At 46.0% G+C, this 27,754-nt stretch overlaps 1 protein-coding gene and 2 non-coding genes across 8 annotated transcripts in view; 1 reads left to right on the forward strand and 2 right to left on the reverse strand.

Moving 5' to 3' along the window:
- Positions 1-2,899: 2,899 nt before the first annotated feature.
- On the reverse strand, positions 2,900-2,971 carry trnag-ucc (transfer RNA glycine (anticodon UCC)). The gene has a single exon. It is a non-coding gene; the product is annotated as a tRNA-Gly (tRNA).
- Positions 2,972-5,496: 2,525 nt separating this feature from the next.
- trnag-ucc (transfer RNA glycine (anticodon UCC)) lies at positions 5,497-5,568 on the reverse strand. Its single transcript has one exon. It is a non-coding gene; the product is annotated as a tRNA-Gly (tRNA).
- Positions 5,569-7,416: 1,848 nt separating this feature from the next.
- The window catches only part of LOC134025396 (unconventional myosin-VI-like), a 46,322-nt gene continuing 25,984 nt past the window's right edge, over positions 7,417-27,754 (forward strand). For all 6 annotated transcript variants that reach the window (XM_062468391.1, XM_062468392.1, XM_062468393.1 and 3 more), the window contains exons 1-11: positions 7,417-7,528; positions 16,074-16,204; positions 19,073-19,142; positions 19,328-19,401; positions 19,959-20,088; positions 20,166-20,271; positions 20,365-20,420; positions 20,520-20,617; positions 20,693-20,857; positions 24,413-24,493; positions 27,048-27,228. In XM_062468391.1, coding sequence (XP_062324375.1) covers positions 16,088-16,204; positions 19,073-19,142; positions 19,328-19,401; positions 19,959-20,088; positions 20,166-20,271; positions 20,365-20,420; positions 20,520-20,617; positions 20,693-20,857; positions 24,413-24,493; positions 27,048-27,228 — 1,078 coding nt within the window. In that variant the 5' untranslated portion in view covers positions 7,417-7,528; positions 16,074-16,087. The remainder of the gene's footprint in view (positions 7,529-16,073; positions 16,205-19,072; positions 19,143-19,327; positions 19,402-19,958; positions 20,089-20,165; positions 20,272-20,364; positions 20,421-20,519; positions 20,618-20,692; positions 20,858-24,412; positions 24,494-27,047; positions 27,229-27,754) is intronic.

Consider the following 27,754-nt stretch of genomic DNA (forward strand, 5'->3'; position numbering starts at 1 on the left):
ATGATAGCATGAGAGAACAGTGTGTATCACCTTACTCAAAGCCTTGCCTTAGCATAATGTTGCACCAACATTCACAAGTCTGACTACTCCAGGGGGCATACAGGCAGACGACAGGGAGGGAACAGGACCAGGACACTCAGACCACAATGTATCCAAAACATTATTCAGTCAAACAAAATGTGACCAAATCACAAAAACAGACCTCAAATGCAAAACCGAGTTCCGGTCTTCAGGTTTCCAAACAGTGGTATAACAACACAGAACATTTTAAAAGCAGCCATTTGAAGTCGTATAGAGTTGTGTTGTGGTTAGTTCGCAAAGTTAATTCATAACTGCAGATAAACACATACTTCAAGTGGATATGGTTGTTGAATTTGGCCGGATACAAATGTTACTTATTGGTTCACTTATCTGCCGACTCAGAAGACTTTTGTAAGATTTTGATCAAACTGCCAGTCTCATAAAAGTAGCTGGTGTGTGAATAAAGTTGTCCTTGCTGAAATACCTCCTGTATGTGATAACATTGTTGCCAGTGAAGCAGACTCCATAAAAAAATACACGATTTCATAAGAGTTATAATTGTGTCACACCAAAGCCTTCAACCTCTGGACTGAAAAAAGGCCTTACTGTGAAGAGGCCTTTCATTGCTAAGATACAAGCTGTCTTGTGTTATGGGAAATGTAACAACGTTCAGCAGTTAGGCACTTCAGCTGTGTTATTATATTAACAGTCTGTATTACAGTGACAGAAATTGTGGCATGGTCTTTTTAGACGCTGCCAGCATACAGAGTAGCCTCTAGTGTCATGTCCCCGGGCTAGGCCAGGCCAGGTTCTAGTCTGTTCCGTCTGTTTATTCCAGGTCCAGTCATCCATTCCGTTCCTTCACTCCCTCCCGATAACTCAACTCCCCTGCGGCTCATTCCCTCATCAACACCACAGCTCTTAAACCCTGGACTGTCATCCACTACTCGCCAGTTTGTTGAATCACCGAACCCACATCTGTATTCTTGGCTTTCTGTGATTGATTCTTCTACGCCTGTTTTTGTGCTAATGCTTGTTCCTGTCTACCACCAGATCACCACTTCCAATCCTCCGTTCCTCCTACCGGTACCCCGCTCCACCATCCACCAGTTACCCCACTTCAACCATCCTCTCTTGTCTCTATAAAGGTTCAGCACACAACTAGACTGACGTGTTTGTATGTGTGTAGTGGGTTAGGGTCCTCAGTTCAGCTGTGTCATGTAGTAACCTTGACTTACTGTACACATTGGTTATATAAGCTAGAAGTCATCTAAAATGTACACTATTGTTGTGATATAATATCAGGTTGTCAGTTAACTCACCTGCTTTGTGGAACGTTACACCAAAGACCGAGCATTGTTAGTGTATAACTTGAATCATAGGCCTACACACACAATAGACCTCCAGAACAGACTTAACTTACTATGTGTCTCATGATTAGCGTTATAGATTGTATCTTTAGAACTATAGAAGCTATTCATCTGCCAAGAGGGCTTTAAACCTACTGTACCAATGTCATTCAGTTTTAGTTTGGCATCAATCTTGCACATACAAAAACATTGACGTATAAACAGTAAACGAAACAATTCTGCGGGCATTGCCCTGGACACAGACACGGCGAATCTGGAGAACCTTTTAAGAGGCAGCAAAGTGGGCAATGATGAAGTAAAAACATGGCTGGTTTCTTGTTGGTAAGAATCTGACGAACTGGCAACACAGTGATCACGTAATATATATACATAGGCCTATATATTGTCATGATATGCGAGACACTTCTTAATGTTAATGTTTATTAATCTAACATAGTTACTTTCCAGCCTTGGGGCTAGCTAACTGCGTATCAATGCACTAGCCCGATTCTGTGAGTAACTTACATGTAAGGATACTGCGAAAGATAAATCAATCCCAGATAGATTTCAACAATAACAACAAATCACTACACATACAGTATGTGCTACAACACGTGTAGAAATGACACATGGCCCATGTCATGGGTGTTGCTACAGGTCAGGGAACCACTAATAATGAAGACTTTGGGACAGATACCTATGCGTTTCTAGTAGCCTATCATCACATCAGTGAGCATGACAATGATCCTGTGTAACAAACAATTTATCCTTTTAGGACAAGGTGAAAGGCCTCAAAGAACAGTTTGTACACCTTTATGACAGTAATGGTCTCTCAATTTTCTGCTGAGGTATAAAAATACCCGCTTGTAAATAAACAGTCCATCAAGATGATCTATGGCTTTAAGCTCTGGAGTCCTTCTGCTGCAGCTGAGAGAAACACCACCTGTTCATCTCATGCTGTCACACGCACCTCTGGCCTGGCCTGGCCTGGCCTGGCCTGGCCTGGCCTGGCCTGGCACACTGGAGGAAACTGAGTATTCATACAGTCTCCCTGGAGACCGTGGAGGAAAGTCTGAATCACAGAGAGGTAGAATGGATCCTTATCTAGTGTTTCTTTTGTTAATTCAATGGAATAATTCTCTCTACAGTCAGGACAGCTGAACCTGAATGGGGGCTGAGAAGATGGAGGGGTGGAGGCGGAGGTCTAGGAGATCTAGACAGGAAGTCTATTTGAATTCTAATCCAAAACACACTGGAAACAACAGTAACTCTTTCCCGCCCTCTAGTGTAGAGTTGTAATCAAAGCAAGAGAGATAAACCACTTATGAGTGAACACTGACACCTAAAGGTGAGGAATTCATTCATCAGCTGCATGACAAACATACTTTTGTACCTGTATTAATTGCTGTGATAACGCTCCGGACTGCATGGACTGTCTCATGTTGCACCCTCTGACTCTAAAGAACCCAACGAAGAACAACTTTGTTAGATTATATTTAACTGTAATACATCTTTGGTAAAATAGGTTATGCGTTGGCCGGGAATCGAACCCGGGTCAACTGCTTGGAAGGCAGCTATGCTCACCACTATACCACCAACGCCTGCGAAAGGTGTTCTCACCAATACCACCAACGTATGCCGAAAGGGATTCTGGGAATTCCAGAATCTTACTTTCCGTTACTTTTCCCATTCTTTTCCCCTTCGTTCTCTATGATGATAATGATTTCAAGAGGTTTTTATAACCATGAGCGTTACTTCCCCAAAAGTTTTTAAGTTGTTCTCAAACTGTCTACTGTGCCCTGTCTGTTCTACCTACACATCCATGGTTTAACTTTCCGTGGGTGCACCTGAGCCAAGGCCCAAACGGGTACATGTCATTTAATCAACGTTTGACATGCTATGTATTCATAGTGTAATGACAAGTGGAACGACAAGTGGAACTTTAAACGTATCTCCCTGTCAGTAGTTGATATTTTGAAAATTGAAATGTGTACACTTTAATTGTAGGCCTACGTGAGCTAAAGTCAACAAAGAACAATAACTTTAGCAGATAATTTAACATACTGTAGTATATCTTTTGTAAAAAAATATTTGCATTAGCCGGGAATCAAACCCGTGTAATTTTAACGCGCGGCAGTTTGCTGAGTAGTCTTAACTTCCTTAACATTTCCCATTCATTCTCTATGGCTAGTTTTAACCATATCGAATACTACCATTTATGGCCACTATGGGGATTTGGGGGGCGCTGTTTCGCCTTTTCCTTATGCAATTGCCAGATGCGTCTCAAATCAGATTTTTTTTTAGAGAACTACAGTACACGTCTCTGCAATCTAAGGTAATATATCCTCAGATCTGGATAGATCAGAGCCATAGAAAAAGAGAGTTGCGACACTTCCATAGACTCCCATTGTTATCGAGGAATGCGGAAGTAAAGCGTGTCACATGCGACCTGTAGTTCCAAACATTGCATTTTCTACCGTTCAACCCCATTCATTTTCAGTGTCTCCGAAGCAAGTTAGCTGGTAAATTGATGAAAATCCTTAATTTTTTCATATTTTTACCACCACATATCAATTGTTATTAGTAGTATTTCATATAGCTAGCTTTAGATAAAGTTTATCGTAAGATTATAGCTTGTTTGATTCGAAACGCAGATAGAGCTAGACGGTCTAGCTAGTACTGTATCTAACATAAGCAACACTTTTACTGAAGCTAGCTAGAGAGCACGTGTATCATAACCATAAGTCAGTTGGCTTATAGTCTGTCAAATTAGTTCTAATTATTGGTGTTCGTTGGCATACAAAGTAAGTCTTCTATATATAGCTCTTATTAGCCTAGTTAGTAGAGCTAGCAACAATGAATTGCAAATTAAGTGGTCCGAAGCAAGTTGGCTGGTAAATTCACGAAAATCCTGCATTTTTTCATATTTCGACCACCACATATCAATTGTTATTAGTAGTATTTTATATAGCCAGCTTTAGTTAAAGTTTATCGTAAGCTTGTTAGATTCTAAATGCAGTTGGAGCTAGACTGTAGGTCTACGTAAGCAACACTTTTACTCTAGCTAGCTGTACATGTATCATAGCCAGAAGATCACCGGATCACTACAAACAAAAGGAGTGGAAGAACACAGGACATATTGTACAATAAAATGTTTTATTGAATGCAGTTGGTTGCCTTGTTTATTCTGTTCTATTTACCAAACTCCTTGTCTTAAATTGAGCAGTTGCTGGTGATAATGGTTAGATTCAACTTGCATCAAGTACTACACATATAAGTGTTGTTAATGTGATAGGCTAAATTGTAAGTGGGCTGATGAATAAAAAAACGTTTAACAAGACCCATTTACTTCAACCGTCTAAAGTTAAACGTTAAGTGGAACAATATAGTCCTCATTAGGCTATTGTTTGGTATGTACAGTATGGTACAGTACCGTTTGTACAGTATGGTAGCTAGCATAGCCATTTCTAGCTCTGCTTCACAATAGTGCGTTATGTATAAGTTCATGTAATACATACATGTTAATAAAGTATCAGACATACATGATACAACACACCAGTAACCAATTGACATTATGTGTTAATATACCGAAAATGTCCGTGAATCGAGATGGTGCTGCTGTCTGTCCCGCCGAAAACCATTCAAACAGGTTGACAGCAGTGGGGGTTTTGTTTAACTACAGGGAGCTACCGGAACCACGTGACAAAAAAGCTCTAGCTTTTTTCCTGTGTTTCACTGGCAGTGAGTGTTCACAATGTTGTATTTCACTCCATTCTACACTAAACACGTCAGGGAGGACTGCCTTTTGTAGATACGAGTCTGCTGAAGATAGCCAGAATATCGGATTTCTTTAACCGAGCCTGTTTCATTCATCATTTGCCTGAGAAAGCGACTTCCGTTGGCCAGCTTCATTGAAAACCATTCAAACCGGTTGACAGCAGTGGGGTTTTTTGGAACTACAGCGAGCTACATGAACCACGTGATCACGTGTCGGCGAGATCAAAGCGTGTCGCAACTCTCTTTTTCTATGGCTCTGGGATAGATCATAAGATGGCTAGCTAAATCATGAAGGACCGTGTTTAGAAAATTACATTTAACTGTAATATATCTTTTGTAAAATAATGTTTGCGTTGGCCGGGAATCGAACCCGGGTCAACTGCTTGGAAGGCAGCTATGCTCACCACTATACCACCAACGCCTGCCGAAAGGTATTCTCACCACTACCACCCAACCTATGCCGAAAGGGATTCTGGGAGTCCCAAAATCCTACTTTCTGTTACTTTCCCCATTCTTTTCCCATTCCTTCTCTGTGATGAGAATGATTTCAGTAGGTTTTTAAAAGAAAAAGAGTGTGTTTTAGTGAACAACAATTTATTTGAAACTTTTTTGTGAACAACTATTTATTTTAATCTCTTCGTCTTCATGTACTGTAGATACAATCTATTCCTGATAAGTCTGCCCCTATAGGAGGCATCAGGAACAGCAGATTTGTATAACTGTCAGGGCCGTTAAACTGACAGGTTTGGTGCCTCCCCCTTCTCGCGCTACCGATCTGCATTGTTGCAGTCTTTCATTTCTCGTATTTGTTTCCCCAAAAGTTTGAAAATTGTTTTCAAACTGTCAACTGAGCCTACCCTGAGGACCAGGGTTCAGAAAGGCTGCCATAGACAAACGTGTTGTTAGTAATTCAAAGTTTGCGTCCCTAGGTGACACTATTGTATTGATAAAATCTTTGTGAACGGTCTGTGAATTGTCATTTTCACTACAGAAGACTGTGTTTTGCTCCTGTTACCATGAGTACTGAACAGAACTGAAAATAAAAAAAATTGTGGGTTTGGTATAATGTTTTGTCTTAGGCCTAGTATCCTTATTGGAAACAGTGTGTGTGTGTGAGGGAAAAGATTAGGCACATTAAAGCTGCAAGAGGTAATTCTGTAATCGTAAAATAGATCAATATGTTGCTGTGGATATACTGATTTAAATTAATCTATAGACGCTACCACTAATTACTGTTTTGTCCCATTGTGTTATTGCACAGTGACTTTGAAGATCAAACATAAGATAGTTAGGGAGTTAATTGTGAAACTCCTATAGGAGGCATGTATTAACTATGGTGAAGAGCCGGTTCATGTCTTGTGTGTATAATTTGACATCACATAGGCTTTGCTTTCATTCCCAAACTACCATTATCCTCATTGAAGAACTGTAACAAGAGAAAAACTTGAAGCAATATGTCTTTAGGACTTAATGTGATTTTGATCACAATGATGTGTAAATATTTTACAAGGAGGATCAACGCACCCTTCCACTGTTATTTGCGGTAGGACAGCCAGACACAATCTATTGTCCTCTAAGCATGAAGTCATCCTACCTTTCCTTTTTTCTATAACGAGCCCACAGAATAGCCTACTAAAGGTGCAAAGACCTGTTTTGGGAATGCGCAAACAAAACACATGTTCTTGGGCATAATCTATTGAGCTCTTTCTACTGTACGTTCAAAATGCAAACTGTCAAGTTATCGTACTTACTATGCGGAATGTATTTCTTTTTCTTGCCAGTGCATGACCAACTGTGGCATACATTTTGTTCTATGGTCATAGAAACATGAGGCAGGCGCAGTTATTGGCCACGCAGGTGATTTTTTTAATGAGATGCTCTCACCCTTTACGTATCAGCTTCCAGATCGGTATTGGATGACATCTTTAGGGGGGGAAACTCCACGCTCTATGTTACTGGCCATCAAACATTAATGACTCTCAAATTGTGTTTTGTTGTTTTGTGAAGTTGACATTAGAAACGTTTGGGATTTTCGAGTGCTGTTATATGCATTCGCACCCACCCAACTGGAATTGTTTTTATTATTTTTGCTGAATTTCCGCCCAGTATTAACTGTATACACAATAGGACCAAATATTGGACGGAAATATTCATAATTTATCTTCATACATGGATGTGTATTTTATAGCGACACCAACGTCGTATCAACGTTACTGCATGCTTTGTTCGTGACGTCACGACCAATTCCCTGGTCTTCTGCTGCCAGAGCTGGACTGGGAGAAAGGGGAGGTCTGAAGATCGCACCCGGCATCCATCGTGGAAACTTGCACTTTTATTAAGGAGCAAGTCTCGGAGTACAGCCGCAAATCGAAGTGCATACGGTATGTAACATCGGCAAGCGTTATTTACTAGCATTCAGACAACCTACTGGAATTCAGGGATGTAAAATCAGTCAGTACTTGCTTGCTAGCAAGCCCTATGGAAATGCCAGGCAGCTTGAGCTTACTGATGCTAGTGCTAGTATTGGTGGAGACTGTCAAAACACAGGAAGGGATTGCCATCAGGTCGCGTATGTTCGTCCTCAAGAAAAACAATGCAGTCCAGTAGTGTGAAATGAATACAAACCGCCTCACATAATAGTCACTTTAATGAATAGCATCGATACCGAGTTAGGGGGAGAATGGGATGCTGGGAAATTGGATATTTGACAGACAGCCGCTCTGGGACAACATTCAGTATTGGAATCACCATCAGGTTCATTACCCCGGTACAGGAGTGTTTGTTCCCAGCTGTAATTAAAATGCACTACTGCGTAGGCCACATTATGGAATAAAATATCAGGTGCATTCATGTTGTGCTTTGCCACAGCTCAAGTGAACTGAATTTACAGCAAACATAAATCAGTCTGAAACGATACACGGACACGTATGAGGCCTGTATCCAAAGTGCACAGTTTGACAACAATCTGAAAACTGTACAAGGTTTTGGTATTGACAGAGTTGGGTGGATGGTTGCAGTACGCCATCTATGAATTGCTGTTCTTTCGTCTCGTTCTGTGCAGGCCTACTTGGCCACTGCAAACGATCTAATCCTAGCATGTTTATGATTATATAAGACTGAGTGCTTTTTGTTATATGACTGAAACTCGGCAAACTGATGGAATATGCTTTTCCTTGCTTCTCTTGGGTGACCGGGTATAGCAAAACTGTCATGTCTATTTCTTAATGGACTTTGACCTGAAGTCATGTCCATTGTGTTTTACGAGTGAAGTGTCCTATCAGTCATGCCACAGGGATGCTGCTCATTGTGACAGAGGTGTTTTTCCTGGGTGGACATCCTGCTAGTAAATCTTGACAGGGGGGTCAAAGTACTTTCAGGAAATACTCTTTCCTCTCAGCAATGGGATTCCATTTCTAGATACCTTTGACAGTGAAGGTTGTCATTGATTCTAGTTTTCAGTTTTGTCCGTGTTTTACAAGCTGCTTAGGGTCTTTATCCACATGTCCATCAAACCCCTGTCAGTCAAGTAAGATAAGAAAAATTCTGTATTGAACCGTTATTATAACTCGTTGTCACCACAATAAAGTGTCAGTCAGGTGTTGTGAAGACTTTTAAGATGAGGTGCTACTGAACACAGGAACACTGAGGATCTAACACCGGAGAATCTTGTGGCATCCTTTTCGCTAGCTCTCTGTGTCTCTCTGATGGTGGTTAGAATGAGGGGAAAACAGGATGTCCCAATATATGACCAGAGGGGACTTTTTAACCCTTTCATCTCCCAGCAGAACAGGCCCACACTGAGCAGCCTGGGCCATGGATGGTGAGGGAATGGGACGAGGCAATATCGTGTTTCCGGGAGGGGGAGGGGGTGTGACGCAGAGGCTGGGACCCCATTCACTCGTCCATGTGCCTTTGTAATTAGTGGAATGTGAGATGAATTAGTCGTGCTCCAGTGAGCAGACTAAAGTCTCTGTGCAGTGCGATGGAGAGGGTCACCTTACACAGTCTGTGTGCCTAGACCCCTGTCTCCAGGTGCACTGTGGTCTGCTGGAGTCTACACAGACACACACACACACACACACACACACACACACACACACACACACACACACACACACACACACACACACACACAGGTGTTATTGTTTGGTTTTATTTAGAGACCCTAAACTTACCTGAGACTGAGGCTGAGAGACCAGTGTTGTGTTGGTGGCTCTGTGATATGTGATATCGTCACGGTCTATTGTACTTCTTTCATTTTGTCTGTAAAAAAAGACTGTGTTCACGAACTGGTCTTACAGTTAGTCTGAGGTCAGACTGTCTAGCCTTTGGATGCATTACATTTTGGGTTAATGGCTAAGTGTTCTTATTTTTTCATTTAGTTAACCATGGCTTAACTCTGCAGAACCTTCCTTGCTTACCAGGTTGCCTTCAATGGTTTAGCCTAGAAAGAATGCAAATGAACCCAGCCCATCACCATGGCAGGTAGCATAACCATAGCAACACAGAGCATAGGTCTAACCATTCTCTCTTCCTATTGGATCATGTGCTGCTGACCTTTGGAGCCCAGGCCTCCTCATGGTATGAAGTTAGGATTACTCACGCTGTGTGAGACAATGTAGTACAGAAGGTGACAGTTTAGTTTGTGCTGCACACAGTTTAATACTGTACTGTGTGCCGCTATTTGGTGTTGCAGATAACAAGTGGGTATCAATGTTTTGGGTGTGGACCTGATTGTGAACCATTTTGACAGTTGTTGCCACAACAAGACCATTTTTAGACTACTTGATTGCAGAAAACACAACTGGGCCCGTTATAGAATTCATGTTTGGAATCTAAACTGCAGAGTTACAGTGTTTTCCTTTTGTTCTACGGTATGTCAAAGTAGTTCAGAGAGAAAGTGTTAACTCATGCATGATGTTTCTTATTTTATGTAATATAGGAATAGATTATTTCCTCTTCCTCCCTTCCAATAACCTTGCTAGTGCTCTGCTCGTTAGGTCAAATGTTCCCAGGGGAAACTTTGACCTATATTAAACCAACGCTCTCTCTGGAACATGACAAGCTCATGACAAGGAGGCTGTGTAGCAGAGGTTACTGTCCTTGTCATTAAGACAAGGACAGTAGCGTCAAAGCGTCTGCTAAATGAATAAATGTAAATGTAAGACGTTCTTCTACTCTGAGAACGTCTCTTTTTTCTATCCAACATTTTTAGCATCACACATTTTTATCAGCAGTCACTGTTCTTTCTTCAGCAACATTCACATCTTTTATTCATTATTCACAAAGCCTTAAAAATATATTTACTTTTTTAATCTGTCCTGCACAAACTTTCCTTCTGTGATGCTCAACGAGTGCTTAAGAAACTGCAGTCAGTCCAGCAGGCTCCTCTTACTGACTGTCTGTCTGTTCTGGGCCTAGTGCTAGTTTCTGAGTGTCCACTGCTGTTTTCCTGCCAGACGCATTTGGCTCCAGAGCCTCAATGTGTTTTCCATGTTCCCTTTGACTGGACAAGACCAATGGGATCTGGGAGATTCTCGTCTGCTCCAAGGGCCCTGTGTGTGTGTGTGTGTGTGTGTGTGTCTCTCTCTTATCTGCATGTCTGCTCATTGGGACTTGACCAGACTTTCCTGCCCATTCATTTTCAGGCAGCAGTATGGCGTTTCTTACCTCATGCACATTGAATCATCTCATGTGTATCTGTGTAGTGCGAGCAGATCACACAGAACTGAGACCTCAGCGCCTGGGAGGACAAGATATGAGGGAAGAGATTCTGCTGTGCAGCTCTCAAGGGACCAACTGGGGGCCGTTGTTTCCTGACAGAGAACAGACCAAGCTGTGTCTGTCTGACAGCTTGTTTTCATAAGAATGAAGCCTTTTAGTCTGAAACTGATCTATAAAATTGTATGAATAAACTTGAGGAACTGAGACCAAATCAAAGTTAGCAGATTATTTTCGTAAGTGGGTTAAGCAGCTAAATTGAAAATGATTTAATGTTCCAAGTCTGCCTCAAGACCTTTTTTTGTGAAATATTAAACTTTTTTAGTAGCTGTCTCACTGACAAAAACTATTTATGAGTGTTAGACTTCGACATGAGGGAGCTGATCCTCGTCAATGTTTAAGCTGTTGTACAGCTTTGTTAGTTAGGCATCGCATTTACTGTTTCTGCCTCGTGCTTACATCAGCTAATGGCAGTTGGCTGGACGGAGGAGTTAGCAGAGCTGTGTAGAGGAGAGCAGACCTGTCCAGTTTATTAGAGAGAAACCTGTAATCTGCTGAACCTGTTACACTCCCAGCATGGGCAGGGCTGCGGTCTGGGCAATTCCATCACTTATTGTACTGATTATTTGGCCAATGTTTAAAGACAATATCGAGTCATTTTAAAGCACAGTTTGTCATTTAGTAGGTCAACCACAGGGATGTGGTTTGGTTCCTATTGAACTTCCCCTTAAGCCCCAGCCTCCCTAGTAGTTATCTGCGTCTGAAGTGCCCTGTTCTGGCTCTTTGTCATGTTCATTTGTGCTCAGCTAAACCCCTCTTTCTGCCCAGGGGTCTGGCAGCCTGACTGGGTCAAACCTGCTTCGATAGACAGCATGTTGTCTACTGGTTAGCCACTGTGTCCTTGAGCCTCCAGTGTTGACTTAGCTTAAACCATTAGCCTGGGTTAGTTTGAAAACCTGTTATGTCAGGTAGCCGTGATGCATGTAATCATAAGCCTAATGACCCACTGGTCATGCTTGGGTGTGGGACCCATGTTATTGATGACACACCCTTTACAGTATAAACCCGTTTAACACACCTTTCCTCTCTGACTGGGACACAGGTCAGAACTCAACACGCACATCATCTGACTTCCTCTCAGTGATGCAAGCACTAACTGCTTTTAAATTATTTTATAACCACTAGATTCATTATCTGTGATCTTGCCTAATCTTAATCAGGCTACTCTTCCCTGTGATTATACGGCACCACACTTAAGGGGGTTTTCAGAATTTCATCAGATTGTGTCTGTTAAATTTTCATTTCTAAATGGGTAGGAAATTATGAGTTGTAAAAATACTGGCCTATTTATAGATCGTTATTAAAAACCTGGAGATGTTGCAGTGAAAGAAAGAGTCTTTGAGGCAGATTCAGAAGCTCTGAAGACTTGGGCTCTGGAGTTTTGTCCGGGCACATTCACAGCCGCCTCTTGGGCCTTTGTTTCTAAACATATCACAGGGTTTTGTGTCTCAGAGCGTCATGTGACCTTCCTGTACCATGACAGTGGTGTCTCAGTCCTCAGCGGACACAAGTCCAACAATCCTCTGCTTGTCTCTGATGAGGCAGAAGAGTGGGTTAAGCAGGCATAACTCTCAGGCCATCCAGGCTCCCCTACTTCCTCCTCTGTGGAAGCGTTGGGTTACCTTAGTGGCAAGATACCATCTGGCACTGAGGCCTTCTCTGCTCCACATGCACACATCTTAGCTGATCACTGGTATCTGGTTGAATCAACAATTTAGGGTTTTCGTGGCTGTTCATTATGCGCCTGTTTTATATTCGACTAATTCAGCAGTTTTGTGTTAGGTGACAGAGAGGCCTTGATGTTTTATGTGTTAACTGAGCTGGAGACTGCATGGGGAACTCACATGATACTGGTGTGATCGTGATGTAGTCTGGCCTCTGTTACGGCGACTGAGACACGATCTCACTTCAGTTAGTGCTGTTGACACAGTAGCTACCTTTTAATGTGATCTAAGCCTATACCTACTCGTGAGGAATCGAGGGAAAATAGTTGCCACAAACATTAACATGTTAAATCGTTGGTGTGCAATGCTAACTTCAATTTTACAGACTACTGAATAAGAAAATGCGTATACTCATAATCGCTTTAGTGGTAGGTACAGTAGGAGGAGAAACTTGAATGCAGGCCATAAGCCTAATAGTAATCCTCCCGCTACTGATACCAAACAGTGCTATGAAAATATAAATTAGTTTGCACTTTTAACACCCATGTTTTGGCTGTATAGATGCTGTAATGGTGGTCATTGTTCAGGAATTAGCATACTGTTTTTGAGCTGGGCTGTAAAATGTTGTGTTGAAGTGAGAGAGTCAGGTTTCTCCCTGCTTCGTTCTGTCTCTCTGTGGCTCGTTGGAGCTTGAGGCAGTTTCAGTTATACATGGTTTACTGCAGCTCATAACGCACTGTACAAAATGTCTGGCTGTAGTTCACTCTGGCCTGAGCCAATGAGGCTAGTTTAGGGTTTAGGTGCGATCAGCCCTGCTTTCTCAGGGCCAGTGACTGGGCAGGCACAATATTTTTGTACACAAAAATTATGCATCTGTCCCTTTCACAAATGTTGCCAACTAAAGTTGTTCTTCGCAAACAGGTTCCTATGCTCACATTAACTTTATGAAATGCACAATACAGTACCTTGAATGACAGCATTCAAATGTGGTCAGATAATCTAACTGGGTTAATGTGATAAGCAATCAGACTGTGGTATCAGGACGTTGGAGAGGTTGGATATTGACCTCACCTCATATCCTGAAGGGTTTTCAGGAAGGAATCACTTATTTAAATACATCATCAGAGGTCACCGCAGAGAACAGGAACCTTCAACTGAAAACATTTCAGACATGACAACATCACAGAGCTCAAGGGGCCAGGATCAAAACACATAAGCCTGGTTTTTAACAGTTACTAGCCAGGTGTAGGAAGTTACGATTATTCAATGGAAAGCACCGTATGACGAGGCAGCTCACCCTAGTGGAAGAGTGTACACAGCCAGGTAAACGACAGTTCAAAGCACAAATCGCTGATAACCTTCAATCCATGTTTAGTCATGCCTGACTGGATTGAAGAACATTCCAGACTCATACAGCCGTCTGATTAATGACACAGAGAGTTGGCATGAAAACAGATGACATATGAAGTTTAAATTTTGACAGCAGGCCACTGTTTTTTGAGTAATAAACTTTGGAACTTGGTTTTACTTTTCGGCCTTTTTTCTAAACATGCAAACAAATGTGTTCACTATCGTCTATGATCTCACTCATGTTAAAAGGATCAGATTTCTCCCTTGGCGTAAAGTTAGGCTTAAGCAAGACTGTTAGTTTGTAAGTTGTGAAAACAGTTTGTACTTGCAGACCCCGTTGCATGGGGATAGGCTGACTGACCAAGTCTACAGTAGCTGTACAAGCCCCATTAGATGAAAAGCTCCACTTATTTCCTTGTGAAATCCCAGGCTTACATATCTGCCATTGGATCATCGAAAATGTTTGTCTTTGAATGGGTCTGTTTGTTTTGGGTTTTGGATATGTTTTGATGGGGATTTCTTCATATGACAGCTGTGGTTCTTATGAAGTTTTCACCCAAAGCATGACCTAAATTATTGATAATGGAGCTGGTGTGAAAATCTCTTTCTCTTCTGTCTGTGTTGTGGGACCTTGCCAAACCCACCAGCTTGGTGATTCAGGCAACATAGTCCCATCTGAGACCAGCTCACAGAGAGAGGAAGCACTCATCTAGCCACGGGGTTTGACATTTCTGTTTGCTTATGACATCTGCCATAAACTAGCCAACAGTTTTGCGAAAGGCCAAATTATGTTAAGTAGTAAATTGTTGCTTGATTCAGGCCACAACACATTTTGAAGTGAGCTTTAGTTATTAGATCCTGCTTTGAATATGATATCAGAGGTTCTCTCGCTTCAATCATGTCTGTAGAGTAACCGTGCTCTCTGGATCTAAACGTCAGTGTAGTGTCAGTGACATATCACCTGACCCACCTTGCTCTGTGATTCAGCTCACACTGTTTTGACCACCAGTGTCGTCAAACAAAACCACGGTCTTGTTTTTAGGAGTCACAAGTCTACTCACTAGCCTGGTTGTAATGTCTGTTTTTCAGTCTCACACATGGCTGTAGTTTGTGGCCTGTTGTACCTTTTAGAGCACAGGAGGAGGGAGGAGGGAGACAGGAGAGAGAGAGAGAGGGAAGGGGAGGGAGGGAGAGAGAGAGGGAAGGGTAGAGAGAGGGAGAGAGAGAGGGAAGGGTAGAGAGAGGGAGAGAGAGAGGGAAGGGGAGGGAGGGAGAGAGAGAGGGAAGGAGAGGGAAGGGGAGTGAGGGAGAGAGAGAGGGAAGGGGAGGGAGGGAGAGAGGGAAGGGTCGAGAGAGAGAGGGAAGGGGAGGGAGGGAGAGAGAGAGGGAAGGGTCGAGAGACAGAGAGGGAAGGGTCGAGTAAAGAGGGCTAGAGGGTAAGATGGAAAAAGGGATGGATAGTTAAGTACAACTTTACGACAGCCAGTAGCTGGTCAAACAGAAAGACACACACACTCACAGTTCCTGTGATGTGACCATGGTGTTCCCATTATTGTGTTGTTATGGATCAGCCTGGGGTATCTGAGTTCAGCTGTCTGTAATAAGAGGCCCTAGAGAATGACAGTGGGGAAGTGTCCCCATACGCTGGTTGCTTTCAGAGCTTACATCATTGAAGTATCACCATCATTAACCGTTGGCCACTGTATGAAGCTTTGACCTGAGAATTAAGGTAAAAAATATTTGCAAGTGTAAAACTGAACATAAACGCAAAATATAGATTTTAATTTTCAAAAGCGCTGAAACGATTTGTATCTTCGAAATACGATTTTCAAAAGCATTTTTTGTACGCTTGCGTAATTTCAGTGCGACAAAGTTGTAGAGCTTTGCACATGCTTTCAGTTACTCATTTCACACATATAATGTACTGAGAAGCAAATCATGGAATTTGCTTTACAGCAACTTAAAGCCCTCAAGTGATTGTCACCGATGACTGTAAGGGTCTTGAATGCAGTGACCGCCCTGATCACAGGTGTGATATGCTGCTGTGTTCTCCAGAGCCCAGCACAGGTGTGATATCCTGCTGTGTTCTCCAGAGCCCAGCGCAGGTGTGATATCCTGCTGTGTTCTCCAGAGCCCAGCACAGCGATGGAGGACGGGAAGCCGGTTTGGGCGCCCCACCCGACGGACGGGTTCCAGCTGGGGACGATCGTGGACATCGGAGCCGACAGCCTGACCATCGAGCCTCTCAAACAGAAGGGGAAGGTGAGAGAACCAGGACACCGCAAACCACATTCATCACTAACTGTTTCTCTTCACAATACACAGACAAGAAACATAATCAGTGTGGCAGTGATTTTCGACTCATTAGAGTTGTTGTCTGGAAACTTGAAGCCTGTCCGTGCCTATGGGGACATGTCTGAGTCAGTGTATCTACGGTGAAGTGTCTCTTATGTGGTCAAGTAGCTTCTCAACAGAGGCCTCCATATTACCACTAATTCACTTTTCTGCCTGGCTAGGTGGTTTATTGCTCTGTGCAAAGCTCTTGGTGGAAACAAGACTCTGTTTCTATAGTTACACATAGCTTCCTGTCCTGTTCTCATGTTTGTCATCCAACTGCTTATCCACCGAGCGTCCTCCTCAAACCACCTGCCCGCTACTAGTGTTTACATCTCGCCTGTGAAACACGGTCCTGTCATTTCCTTCACCGCTGAGGATGTTCTGAGAGCTCAACAGTGTGTGTGCCTGCTTGCTTGCTTGCTTGCTTGCTTGTCTGTCTGTCTGTCTGTCTGTGCTTACATGTGTATCTGGTTTGGTCCACGTCTCGTGTGTGTGATCTACTGCCGGACGGATGTGTCTGTTTTCCGGACGTTAGTCTCGGGTCCGGACGGCGGTCACTGTGACAGGGAGACTGAGGGACACAGTGTCCATTCTGTCCTGCGGCAGCTAGTCCGTGCCAGTGTCTGTGTGCCTCGCTGGCCTGGCAGGCTGGCAGGCAGGCAGGCAGACCGCCGGGGAACACGTCAGGAGGGAAGGCTGCTCGGAGCGTGACACGTCGTCACACAGCCACAATGACTGAGTCTGTGGTCCTCTGTGTTAGGTAATGTGTCCCCAGATGGTTTCCACAGTTCCCTAGCAGTAAACTGGAGAGGAGAAGGAAGAGAGAGGGAGGGAGCGAGGGACAGTAAAGGAGAAAGAAGGAAGAGAGAGGGAGGGAGCGAGGGACAGTAAAGGAGAAAGAAGGAGGAGAGGGGAGAGAGAAGAAGAGGGGGAGGACACTATCACCCTCTCCCAAGCCCTGTTTCCTCTCAGTCTCCTCGTGTGGCCTGGCTGGGGCTCCTGCCAGCGGGAGAATGTGGAACATGCCACGGCAGGAAAGAATGAGTGGACTGTACGTCACCTTGGCAATGGGACTCGGAGGTCTTAAAAACATGCCTCTTTAATTGGACAGCTTAAACCCTGAGAGCAGTAGTGAGGTCGACAGGGCCCCCAGCATGACCAGTGAGGGGCAGGCTGTGTTTGGTCTCGACCAGTGAGGTGCAGGCTGTGTTTGGTCTCGACCAGTGAGGGGCAGGCTGTGTTTGGTCTCGACCAGTGAGGGGCAGGCTGTGTTTGGTCTCGACCAGTGAGGGGCAGGCTGTGTTTGGTCTCGACCAGTGAGGGGCAGGCTGTGTTTGGTCTCGACCAGTGAGGGGCAGGCTGTGTTTGGTCTCGATCAGTGAGGGGCAGGCTGTGTTTGGTCTCGACCAGTGAGGGGCAGGCTGTGTTTGGTCTCGACCAGTGAGGGGCAGGCTGTGTTTGGTCTCGACCAGTGAGGGGCAGGCTGTGTTTGGTCTCGACCAGTGAGGGGCAGGCTGTGTTTGGTCTCGACCAGTGAGGGGCAGGCTGTGTTTGGTCTCGACCAGTGAGGGGCAGGCTGTGTTTGGTCTCGACCAGTGAGGGGCAGGCTGTGTTTGGTCTCGACCAGTGAGGGGCAGGCTGTGTTTGGTCTCGACCAGTGAGGGGCAGGCTGTGTTTGGTCTCGACCAGCTCCAACCCTGTGTGTCCACACAGACATCTCTGACCTCTGTCCAGCACGGGTCCTTTATTGTACACTCAGGTGGAACAGGCCTTTTGTGGCAGATAAGACGGTTATTTAGACCACGTTAAAGTATGCCTATATTTACCACCTTCAGTTGAGTGACTTGCTTTTGTCGAGTTGTTTTCCATTGCCGCCATGAGTTTGGATCTGGAGCATGTCAGGGTGGTGGTACGGTGGCTGGAGGGGTGACGTCAGCCGACACCTCATGAGCCTGAAAACACGAGACTCAGCCTTGCTTTGATGTTTCAAGTCACACAAGCGGAGCCAGACTTTTGTTTGTTTTTGTTTGTTTTCAAGCAGCTCAGGAGCATGTGACCGTGTTTCCTTTCACACTGTAGCCGTCCTTACACTCCGAGAGAGAGAGAGAGAGAGAGAGAGAGAGAGAGAGAGAGAGAGAGAGAGAGAGAGAGAGAGAGAGAGAGAGAGAGAGAGAGAGAGAGAGAGAGAGAGAGAGCGAGCTTGTTAGCCATCAGTGTTCAGTGCTTGCGATCTCTCCCAGCCTGCTAGCTCCCAGCCTCGCAGAGCTGAGCACTGCTGCTCAGACACACACGTCCTGCTGTCCTGGACGTGTGGTCGGACGTCTGTGATTGAGGTACGAAAGGCTGCAGCTCGCGGCCGTGCCTCGCTACCCGATCCCCCATCCAGTTTCTCCCTCCCTCCAAATAATTCATCATGCCTTGATGTGTCGCTCACTGTTCAGCGCTGCAGCAGCCTGCTGTTTGAAGCTCTGTGGAAAGCTTGGATCAGTTGGCGTTCAGTCACCGAGGAGCTTGAGGTGGGGTGGGGAGGGGGGGGGGGGGGCTGGAGCTGGGGGGAGGGGGGGGGCACATATTTGACAAAGACTTGAAAAGACACCAACCACCCTGAAGTGTCAGAAAGGAACAGCAGCACCTCCTGACTCATGGTTTTTGTGTTGTGTTTTAGGTTTGAAGCTGTTTTCTCCATCTCCCACAATTATTTCAAACATTTGCAGACATTTCTGGTTCAGAAGTATGGCTTTTACTCTCTCCCTCACTTGTTTTTCTCATTTATTTATTTATTCCTTTTTACAGACATTTTTTGCCGCCGTTAACCAAGTGTTTCCTGCTGAGGATGACATCAGCAAACACGTGGAGGACAACTGTGAGTTTCAGAAAACTTTTTGTTTTCAACCCTGTCCTCTGCACTATATCCAGATTCATTTGCTCACTCAACTATCCCCATTTGTATCTGCACTGTTAATCAATGGGAACACTAAAACCCAATAAGTAAATGTTTCAATATGTAATTAGTTTCTCATGTTGACACATTCTCTCTTTCTTTGTCAGGTTCCTTGATGTACTTGAATGAAGCCACTTTATTAAACAACGTCCGTGTGAGATATAGTAAAGACAAAATTTATGTAAGTGCCCTGACGTGCATACATTTTAAGCCTTTGAACAGGTTTGAGCAGCAAGTTGAGGTTAGGACAGTCACTCATTACTGTCCCCTCACCCTCCACTGCATTCCCCCTGCCTCCTACTGTATGGTGACTCCACTCACACACTCACTCACACACAGACACACACACACACACACACACACACACACACACACACAGTCTGTGCCTGTCTTGCCTGCCTCCCTGCTGGTCTGTGTGTCCACCTGGGGCTCAGGTAACCTCAGTAATCACCCAGAGACTGATATCTTGTTCCCCACTGAACTTAATCAGGTCCTCTGGGGTGACGGTTGTCTAGAGGCCAGCTGGAGGCGAGAGCCAGCCCTCTCTGGCCTCTTCAGACGCCACCTAGTGGCCTCTTTGCCCACACACAGTCACTGGCACAGCTAAATGGGTTTAGGGTTAGGGTTAGTGTTTGAATGCAACATGTTAGATGCATGCAGAGGCCTGTTGTAACTCAGCAGCCTCCGTGTCCTCACCTGGGTTTAACTTCAGCATTTCTCACTCTCTCTTCCTGACAGACTTTTGTAGCTAATATCCTGATTGCAGTGAACCCGTACTATGACATCCCAAAGCTGTACTCTCCCGAAACCATCAAACAGTATCATGGGAGGTCTTTGGGTACACTACCACCACATGTCTACGCCATAGGTGAGTATGGTGCTGCAGCTGCACTTCTTCCTGTGTCCACTGGGGGGAAGTGTGGCTGACGTGCTGTTCTCTCCCAGCGGACAAGGCTTACAGGGACATGAGGGTCCTGAAGATGAGTCAGTCCATCATCGTCTCAGGGGAGTCTGGAGCAGGGAAAACTGAAAACACCAAGTTTGTGCTCAGGTACAGTCTCAACTGGCGGTTTGAGTTTAAACCTTCTGACTTCTGAATTTGTTAAAACATTAATATTTGATTCTTTTGTTCTCCTTTAACTAGATACTTGACAAGTTCCTATGGAACGGGACAAGATATAGACGAGAGAATAGTTGAAGGTGAGAAGGACTAACTTGTTCAACTTGAATCACAATTTTGTTTTTACTGTTTTTGAGATCCTTGAAACGTTCTTTTTTTCTGTTTTTTCTTTTCTTCAGCCAATCCCCTGCTGGAGGCATTTGGGAACGCTAAAACTGTCAGGAACAACAACAGTAGTCGATTTGGGAAGTTTGTAGAAATTCACTTCAATCAAAAGGTAAAAAAGATTCATTGTTAAAATGTTTTTTTGATCAATTATTATTATTTTTTAATGATAATGTGTGTGTGTCAGAATGCTGTTGTAGGGGGGTTCGTTTCCCACTACCTGCTGGAAAAGTCCAGAATCTGCCGGCAGAGTTCGGAGGAGAGGAACTACCACATCTTCTACCGGCTGTGTGCCGGGGCCTCTGAGGACATCAGCCAGAGGTTCCACCTTGGTTCCCCTGACACCTTCAGGGTGAGCGGTCCTCTCTGCCCTCCCTTCCTCTGCCCCCCTCTCCAGCCTGCTGTTTCTTCCTTAAGGAACCAGAACCACTCTACAGTTAAACAGTATGTCCCAGTTTTGGGAGACTGGGCCCAGGGATGTGAGGGAGACTGGGCCCAGGGATGTCTGGGAGACTGGGCCCAGGGATGTGAGGGAGACTGGGCCCAGGGATGTGAGGGAGACTGGGCCCAGGGATGTGAGGGAGACTGGGCCCAGGGATGTGAGGGAGACTGGGCCCAGGGATGTGAGGGAGACTGGGCCCAGGGATGTGAGGGAGACTGGGCCCAGGGATGTGAGGGAGACTGGGCCCAGGGATGTCTGGGAGACTGGGCCCAGGGATGTGAGGGAGACTGGGCCCAGGGATGTGAGGGAGACTGGGCCCAGGGATGTCTGGGAGACTGGGCCCAGGGATGTGAGGGAGACTGGGCCCAGGGATGTGAGGGAGACTGGGCCCAGGGATGTGAGGGAGACTGGGCCCAGGGATGTGAGGGAGACTGGGCCCAGGGATGTGAGGGAGACTGGGCCCAGGGATGTGAGGGAGACTGGGCCCAGGGATGTGAGGGAGACTGGTCCCAGGGATGTGAGGGAGACTGGGCCCAGGGATGTGAGGGAGACTGGGCCCAGGGATGTGAGGGAGACTGGGCCCAGGGATGTCTGGGAGACTGGGCCCAGGGATGTGAGGGAGACTGGGCCCAGGGATGTGAAGGAGACTGGGCCCAGGGATGTGAGGGAGACTGGGCCCAGGGATGTGAGGGAGACTGGGCCCAGGGATGTGAGGGAGACTGGGCCCAGGGATGTGAGGGAGACTGGGCCCAGGGATGTGAGGGAGACTGGGCCCAGGGATGTGAGGGAGACTGGGCCCAGGGATGTCTGGGAGACTGGGCCCAGGGATGTCTGGGAGACTGGGCCCAGGGATGTCTGGGAGACTGGGCCCAGGGATGTCTGGGAGACTGGGCCCAGGGATGTGAGGGAGACTGGGCCCAGGGATGTGAGGGAGACTGGGCCCAGGGATGTCTGGGAGACTGGGCCCAGGGATGTGAGGGAGACTGGGCCCAGGGATGTGAGGGAGACTGGGCCCAGGGATGTCTGGGAGACTGGGCCCAGGGATGTGAGGGAGACTGGGCCCAGGGATGTGAGGGAGACTGGGCCCAGGGATGTGAGGGAGACTGGGCCCAGGGATGTGAGGGAGACTGGGCCCAGGGATGTGAGGGAGACTGGGCCCAGGGATGTGAGGGAGACTGGGCCCAGGGATGTGAGGGAGACTGGGCCCAGGGATGTCTGGGAGACTGGGCCCAGGGATGTGAGGGAGACTGGGCCCAGGGATGTGAGGGAGACTGGGCCCAGGGATGTCTGGGAGACTGGGCCCAGGGATGTGAGGGAGACTGGGCCCAGGGATGTGAGGGAGACTGGGCCCAGGGATGTGAGGGAGACTGGGCCCAGGGATGTGAGGGAGACTGGGCCCAGGGATGTGAGGGAGACTGGGCCCAGGGATGTGAGGGAGACTGGGCCCAGGGATGTGAGGGAGACTGGTCCCAGGGATGTGAGGGAGACTGGGCCCAGGGATGTGAGGGAGACTGGGCCCAGGGATGTGAGGGAGACTGGGCCCAGGGATGTCTGGGAGACTGGGCCCAGGGATGTGAGGGAGACTGGGCCCAGGGATGTGAAGGAGACTGGGCCCAGGGATGTGAGGGAGACTGGGCCCAGGGATGTGAGGGAGACTGGGCCCAGGGATGTGAGGGAGACTGGGCCCAGGGATGTGAGGGAGACTGGGCCCAGGGATGTGAGGGAGACTGGGCCCAGGGATGTGAGGGAGACTGGGCCCAGGGATGTCTGGGAGACTGGGCCCAGGGATGTCTGGGAGACTGGGCCCAGGGATGTCTGGGAGACTGGGCCCAGGGATGTCTGGGAGACTGGGCCCAGGGATGTGAGGGAGACTGGGCCCAGGGATGTGAGGGAGACTGGGCCCAGGGATGTCTGGGAGACTGGGCCCAGGGATGTGAGGGAGACTGGGCCCAGGGATGTGAGGGAGACTGGGCCCAGGGATGTGAAGGAGTCCGACCTGCCGTCCTGGGTGTTTTTGAAAGCTGCTGTGTCACAGTACCACTAGATGGAGCTCACAGACATGGTTTCAAGAGGCTTCTTTTGGCACCAACTCCCCCTTTAAACAGTCCATCTGTCGGAACATTGAGTCACCGTATGATGTGTGTTGCAGATCTTTAAGGGGTGATGTTCAAGCTGCCCTGACACTTCCCTTTCCCAGCATCAGCTCTCGACATGCATGGTACCCTGCCAGGCTCTCTCTCTCTCTCTGTCTATGTCTCTCTCTCTCTCTCTCTCTCTCTCTCTCTCTGTCTCTGTCTCTCTCTCTCTGTCTCTCTCGACACAGTCTGCAGTAATGGAGATTGTAATGCCTAGATAATGGAAGTGGTATTTCTGCCAATCCCCCAATTAAATTCTGGACATAAGTATTGACCTTTTTGGAAGCCCTTGACTCACAGGGGAGGGTGAGGGCATATTTGGAACGCAGAGATGATTTTGCTTCAGGGTTGACAGAAGGAAGATTCCCATAGAAGCCTGAAAACGTTAATTGTCTTAATGTTAATGTTAAGTCTTTAGTACAGATCTGGATGGAGTCGAAAAAATATTCTAAAGTAAGTTTGGAGGTGACAGAAAGTCCAAGAGCAAAAGTAGAATCCTGCATCCACGGCAGATCGCACATCACTTCACCGCGGCTCACTAGAGAACCGCACATTCCCTCCCTCCGCTTTGAGGATCCACCTCATCAGCAGATGCCGGGCCCTAGAAGGAGTCTTCCACATCCCCTGCTAAGCCCTCTCTTTGTAGCCTTTGCTTTCCCACAGTGAGCCATCCTTCATCGCACTTCCCAAATATGTTCTTTATATTATGGCCGTCCATACTTTTACTGCTGACCTGGTAAACTGAAACCATAGTTTATGATAAGAACAATAACAATGTGTGCAGTGGAGACTGTGAGTTGGTTGTGTAGCTGGGGTACCTCCTGAGGGCTTGTCCTCTTGGTAGGACACTGTAGATCTGCTAGGAGATAATGAGTGTTGAGAGGCTCCCTAAGGCTCTGTATAATTAAAGTATTTGTTTGCCGCTGTTGCATCTGGCCAGATACAATGACTCATCTCTGCCATCAAGATTTTGTTCAAGCCTGTGGTTTACCTCAGTTCTGTACTTTTTTTACGCTCTCACTCGGTTAGTCTAAGTTGGGGTTCATCATTATCGTGGTTCAAGGGGAAACCTAAGAACTCAACAGCTATTAAATCTCACACAAAAGAAAGGACTGAGACGAATCGGTGCCTTTTGTTTACGTGCAAATCAGGGCGACGCACAAGCCTGAATCACAATGTGCTCCGACACAGGAATTTGCATGATCAATTATATGGAGCGACCGGCTTTACATTAGCCTTGCTTTCTTGGATAGTTGGATATGAAAGGTGTCATCCTCAGTGTTCTGTGTTTGGATCATGTATGTGTTCTGCTTGTTTTCTGTTTCTGTAGTACCTGAACAGAGGATGCACTCGCTTCTTTGCAAACAAGGACACAGACAAACATATTCTTCAGAACCGCAAAAGCCCTGAGGTAAAGTGGAAATCATCCTTCCCTCTCTCTCCCCCCCCCTTCTGTCTGTCAATCAGCCTCTCTTTCTCTCTCTCATTATGTCTATCCCTCTCTGCCTGACTGCCTCTTGCTTTGCCCCCCTCCCTGTTCCTCTTGCTTTGCCCCCCTCCCTGTTCCTCTTGCTTCCTCACCTTCCCCACTCTTTCTCTGCATCCCACTCTACCTCCCACCCTCTCTCTATCTCTCTCTCTATATATATCTCTCTCTCCTTCTCTCTCTTCCTCCTCTTCTCCTTCATAGCTCCTGTGTCTCTGTTACGCCCTTTATACTCCAGGTAATCTCTTAAACCCCTGGACAACCACAAAAGCCTTTTCTCTGATTCCCTGTCGCCGTGGCTATCAGACAGGAAATCCCATCTGATGTGTTCCAGTTCCTGTTTATGACAGGAGCCTTCTCTCCCTGCCTTCCTGTTTCTGATGCCACGTAGTTGTAACTGCCACAAAGGTCATTTTCACTTTTTTTTCCAGTTGTGGTCAGCATAAACCCTTTTTCAACCCTTAAAACTTTCTCCAAAACAGATTCAGAATTGTTAAACAGTTTTAATTTGAACTGATGCAATGCAGTGCCTCGGTGTGAATACTTTATCCAGCGAGATGAGTTCATTGCTCTTCCTCATTCTTTTGATTAATTATACAGAGCTATTCCATTATTGCTGCTGTCTACTGCATCTCTCCTGGCACAGAGTAATTAATTATTATTGTTATTAAAAGACACCACAGACCATTGTTAGCCTCTCCTCCCATGAAGATCCTTGGTGATTCATCCTCTCATTCAGGCACATCATTCTCTTGTTCAACCTCCCCCCCACCTTCTTCCTTTAATTATAAGATTAATCTAAAACTTTAATTGAAATGTACTTTATAGTGGCTCAAGAGAGAAAATACTAGCATGTACTTTTATTTGTGCAAACTGTTGATATGTGAATGATGTAGATTCAGTGGAATACATTCTAAATCAAGATGAATGAAGCTCAAGAGAGAGGAATCCAACATTTATCTCGGATAACGATCTGCTCGACTTGCTAGAGAGGCTTGTTAGCAACACGCAGCGCATAACAAGCAGCTATATACTTCATATCCCTTGGCACTCCAGTTGATTTTGGCTGTGTGTTTGTACACTGCTTCTTCTCTATAAAACACAGGACGATCAGGTGATTATACAGTCAGTTTAGCCCAGTGTCATAGACAAGCTTTCTTTTGGTCGTTTGATAATGATGTGAATTTAGAGATCAATGTTATCTCTGCTTTGACATCTGCTCCGAGTGTAGTGGGATTTCTGCATGTCTCTCTCTCGCTCTCTCTCTTGCTCCCTCGCTCTCTCACTCGCTCTCTCTCTCTCTTTCTTTTCCTAGTCCAATGCATGTTTTAATTTAAAAAAATTACTCTGCTCTCTAGTGTAGGGCTTCAGGTCAAAATGACAATATCCTACTTGTCCAGCTTTTGTCTGATCAGAATGTCACAGTAGAATGGTGTATCTGGTGCACAGGGAGGCTGTGAGCCCTTAACTTCCAGAAGCTCTGGCCTGCATTCTGTTCTGCTCAGTTGGGTCTGGGTGCCAATTAGAGTTCAGCCTGGAGCTGTACACAGCAGAAACAACCGTCATTTAAGCACTTCCATGAATAAGTGCTGATTGGAATTAATAAGGGGTTGCAATCAGGGATCTGGTATCTTTGAGCTAAATGTTTTGATTTAAGAATGAATTGAGAACCTCGATTATGGATTGTAATATTTTTTTTTTATCACCTTGGATCATCCGTTTTTCTATAGACAAGAGCCACCCGTAGTCCCGTCCCCATGGTTACCACATCACTGGGGGAGTCCCCTCCCCCCATCATCCCCAGCTGTGTCTGACACACGCATCTGGCTGTTCACCACAAACACCTTCAAATTCCCCCAAATAAGGATAGTGTGTCTTCTCTGCTGCCAGGCCAGAGTATCATGTTACTGTGACATTCCTCCTGCGCTTGCTCAGCAGGTCTTCAGGCCTGCTCTGCCCGCCATACACTAGCTCATTTTCTTTCTGACGATTTGAGATTTGATGTGGTTTGTCTGCTGTGCACATTTATGTTGGTGTTACAAGAGCTCAGAGTTCCATTCAACCCTTGTGTGGTGTTCAGGTCTTTGGGACCCATTTTCGATGTTTACTAAAAGAAAAAGGATGCAGTTCTGTATTTATCCAACCTCAGTCGCTGTGGCTTTGGCTCTTCATTTGTTATGAACATTTTAAATAACTTTGCGTATGTGGTGTTCCATTCCACTGAACCCGGGAATAATATGTGTCTTTGTTGGTGAGCAAAAAACAAACAACAGTATTATGGGTCCCATAAATCTGCAAACATCAAGAAGGCAGCATAAAAGGACATGGTTTAAGTTATGTGCGGAAGCTCTGTTTGACAAACAGTCCTTTGTGACAGTGAGTGAGAGAGTCCAGGTTAGCCGTTATAAAACATACTGCTCAGGCTGTCATGACCCCTGTAGGCCAGTGACTGACCCCTGTTCTCCTGGTGGTCTCCCAGCACCTGAAGGCTGGGCCCCTCAAGGACCCTCTGCTGGATGACCAGGGGGACTTCAACAGGATGTGTGGGGCCATGAAGAAGATCGGCCTGGACGACACGGAGAAGCTGGACCTGTTCAGGGTGGTTGCAGGGGTGCTCCACCTGGGCAACATCGACTTTGAGGAGACAGGAAGTACTTCAGGTGAGCAGGGATCCTCTCTCTTTCATCTCTCTCATCTCTCATCTCTCTCTCTCTTATCGCTCTCTCTCTCTCTTCTCTCTATCTCTCTCTCTTTCATCTCTCTCTCATCTCTCTCATCTCTCTCTCTCTTATCGCTCTCTCTGTTCTCTCTATCTCTCTCTCTTTCATCTCTCTCTCTCTCTCTCTCTCTCTCTCTCTCTCTCTCTCTCTCTCTCTCTCTCTCTCTCTCTCTCTCTCTCTCTCTCTCGTGTCACTCTCTTCTCTCTCTCTCTCTCTCTCTCCTCTCTATCTCTCTCTATTTAATCTCTCTCTCTCATCTCTCTCTCTTTCATCTCTCATACTTTATGTATCACGCGTGTGCCCTCTCATACGACTGTTTCACTGTCTTTCTCTCTTTCCATTTGTTCATCGTCTCATCGTGGTTGAACAAATGGAAAGAACGAATGTACTGTTCTCCAGCCTTTTGACCTCCTTAGTATACCTTTCACAGGGCCCACAGCAGTTCCAGGTGTAACTAAGGATGGGG

This window comes from Osmerus eperlanus, chromosome 8, assembly GCF_963692335.1.
Source record: "Osmerus eperlanus chromosome 8, fOsmEpe2.1, whole genome shotgun sequence".
Classification (NCBI taxonomy): domain Eukaryota; kingdom Metazoa; phylum Chordata; class Actinopteri; order Osmeriformes; family Osmeridae; genus Osmerus; species Osmerus eperlanus.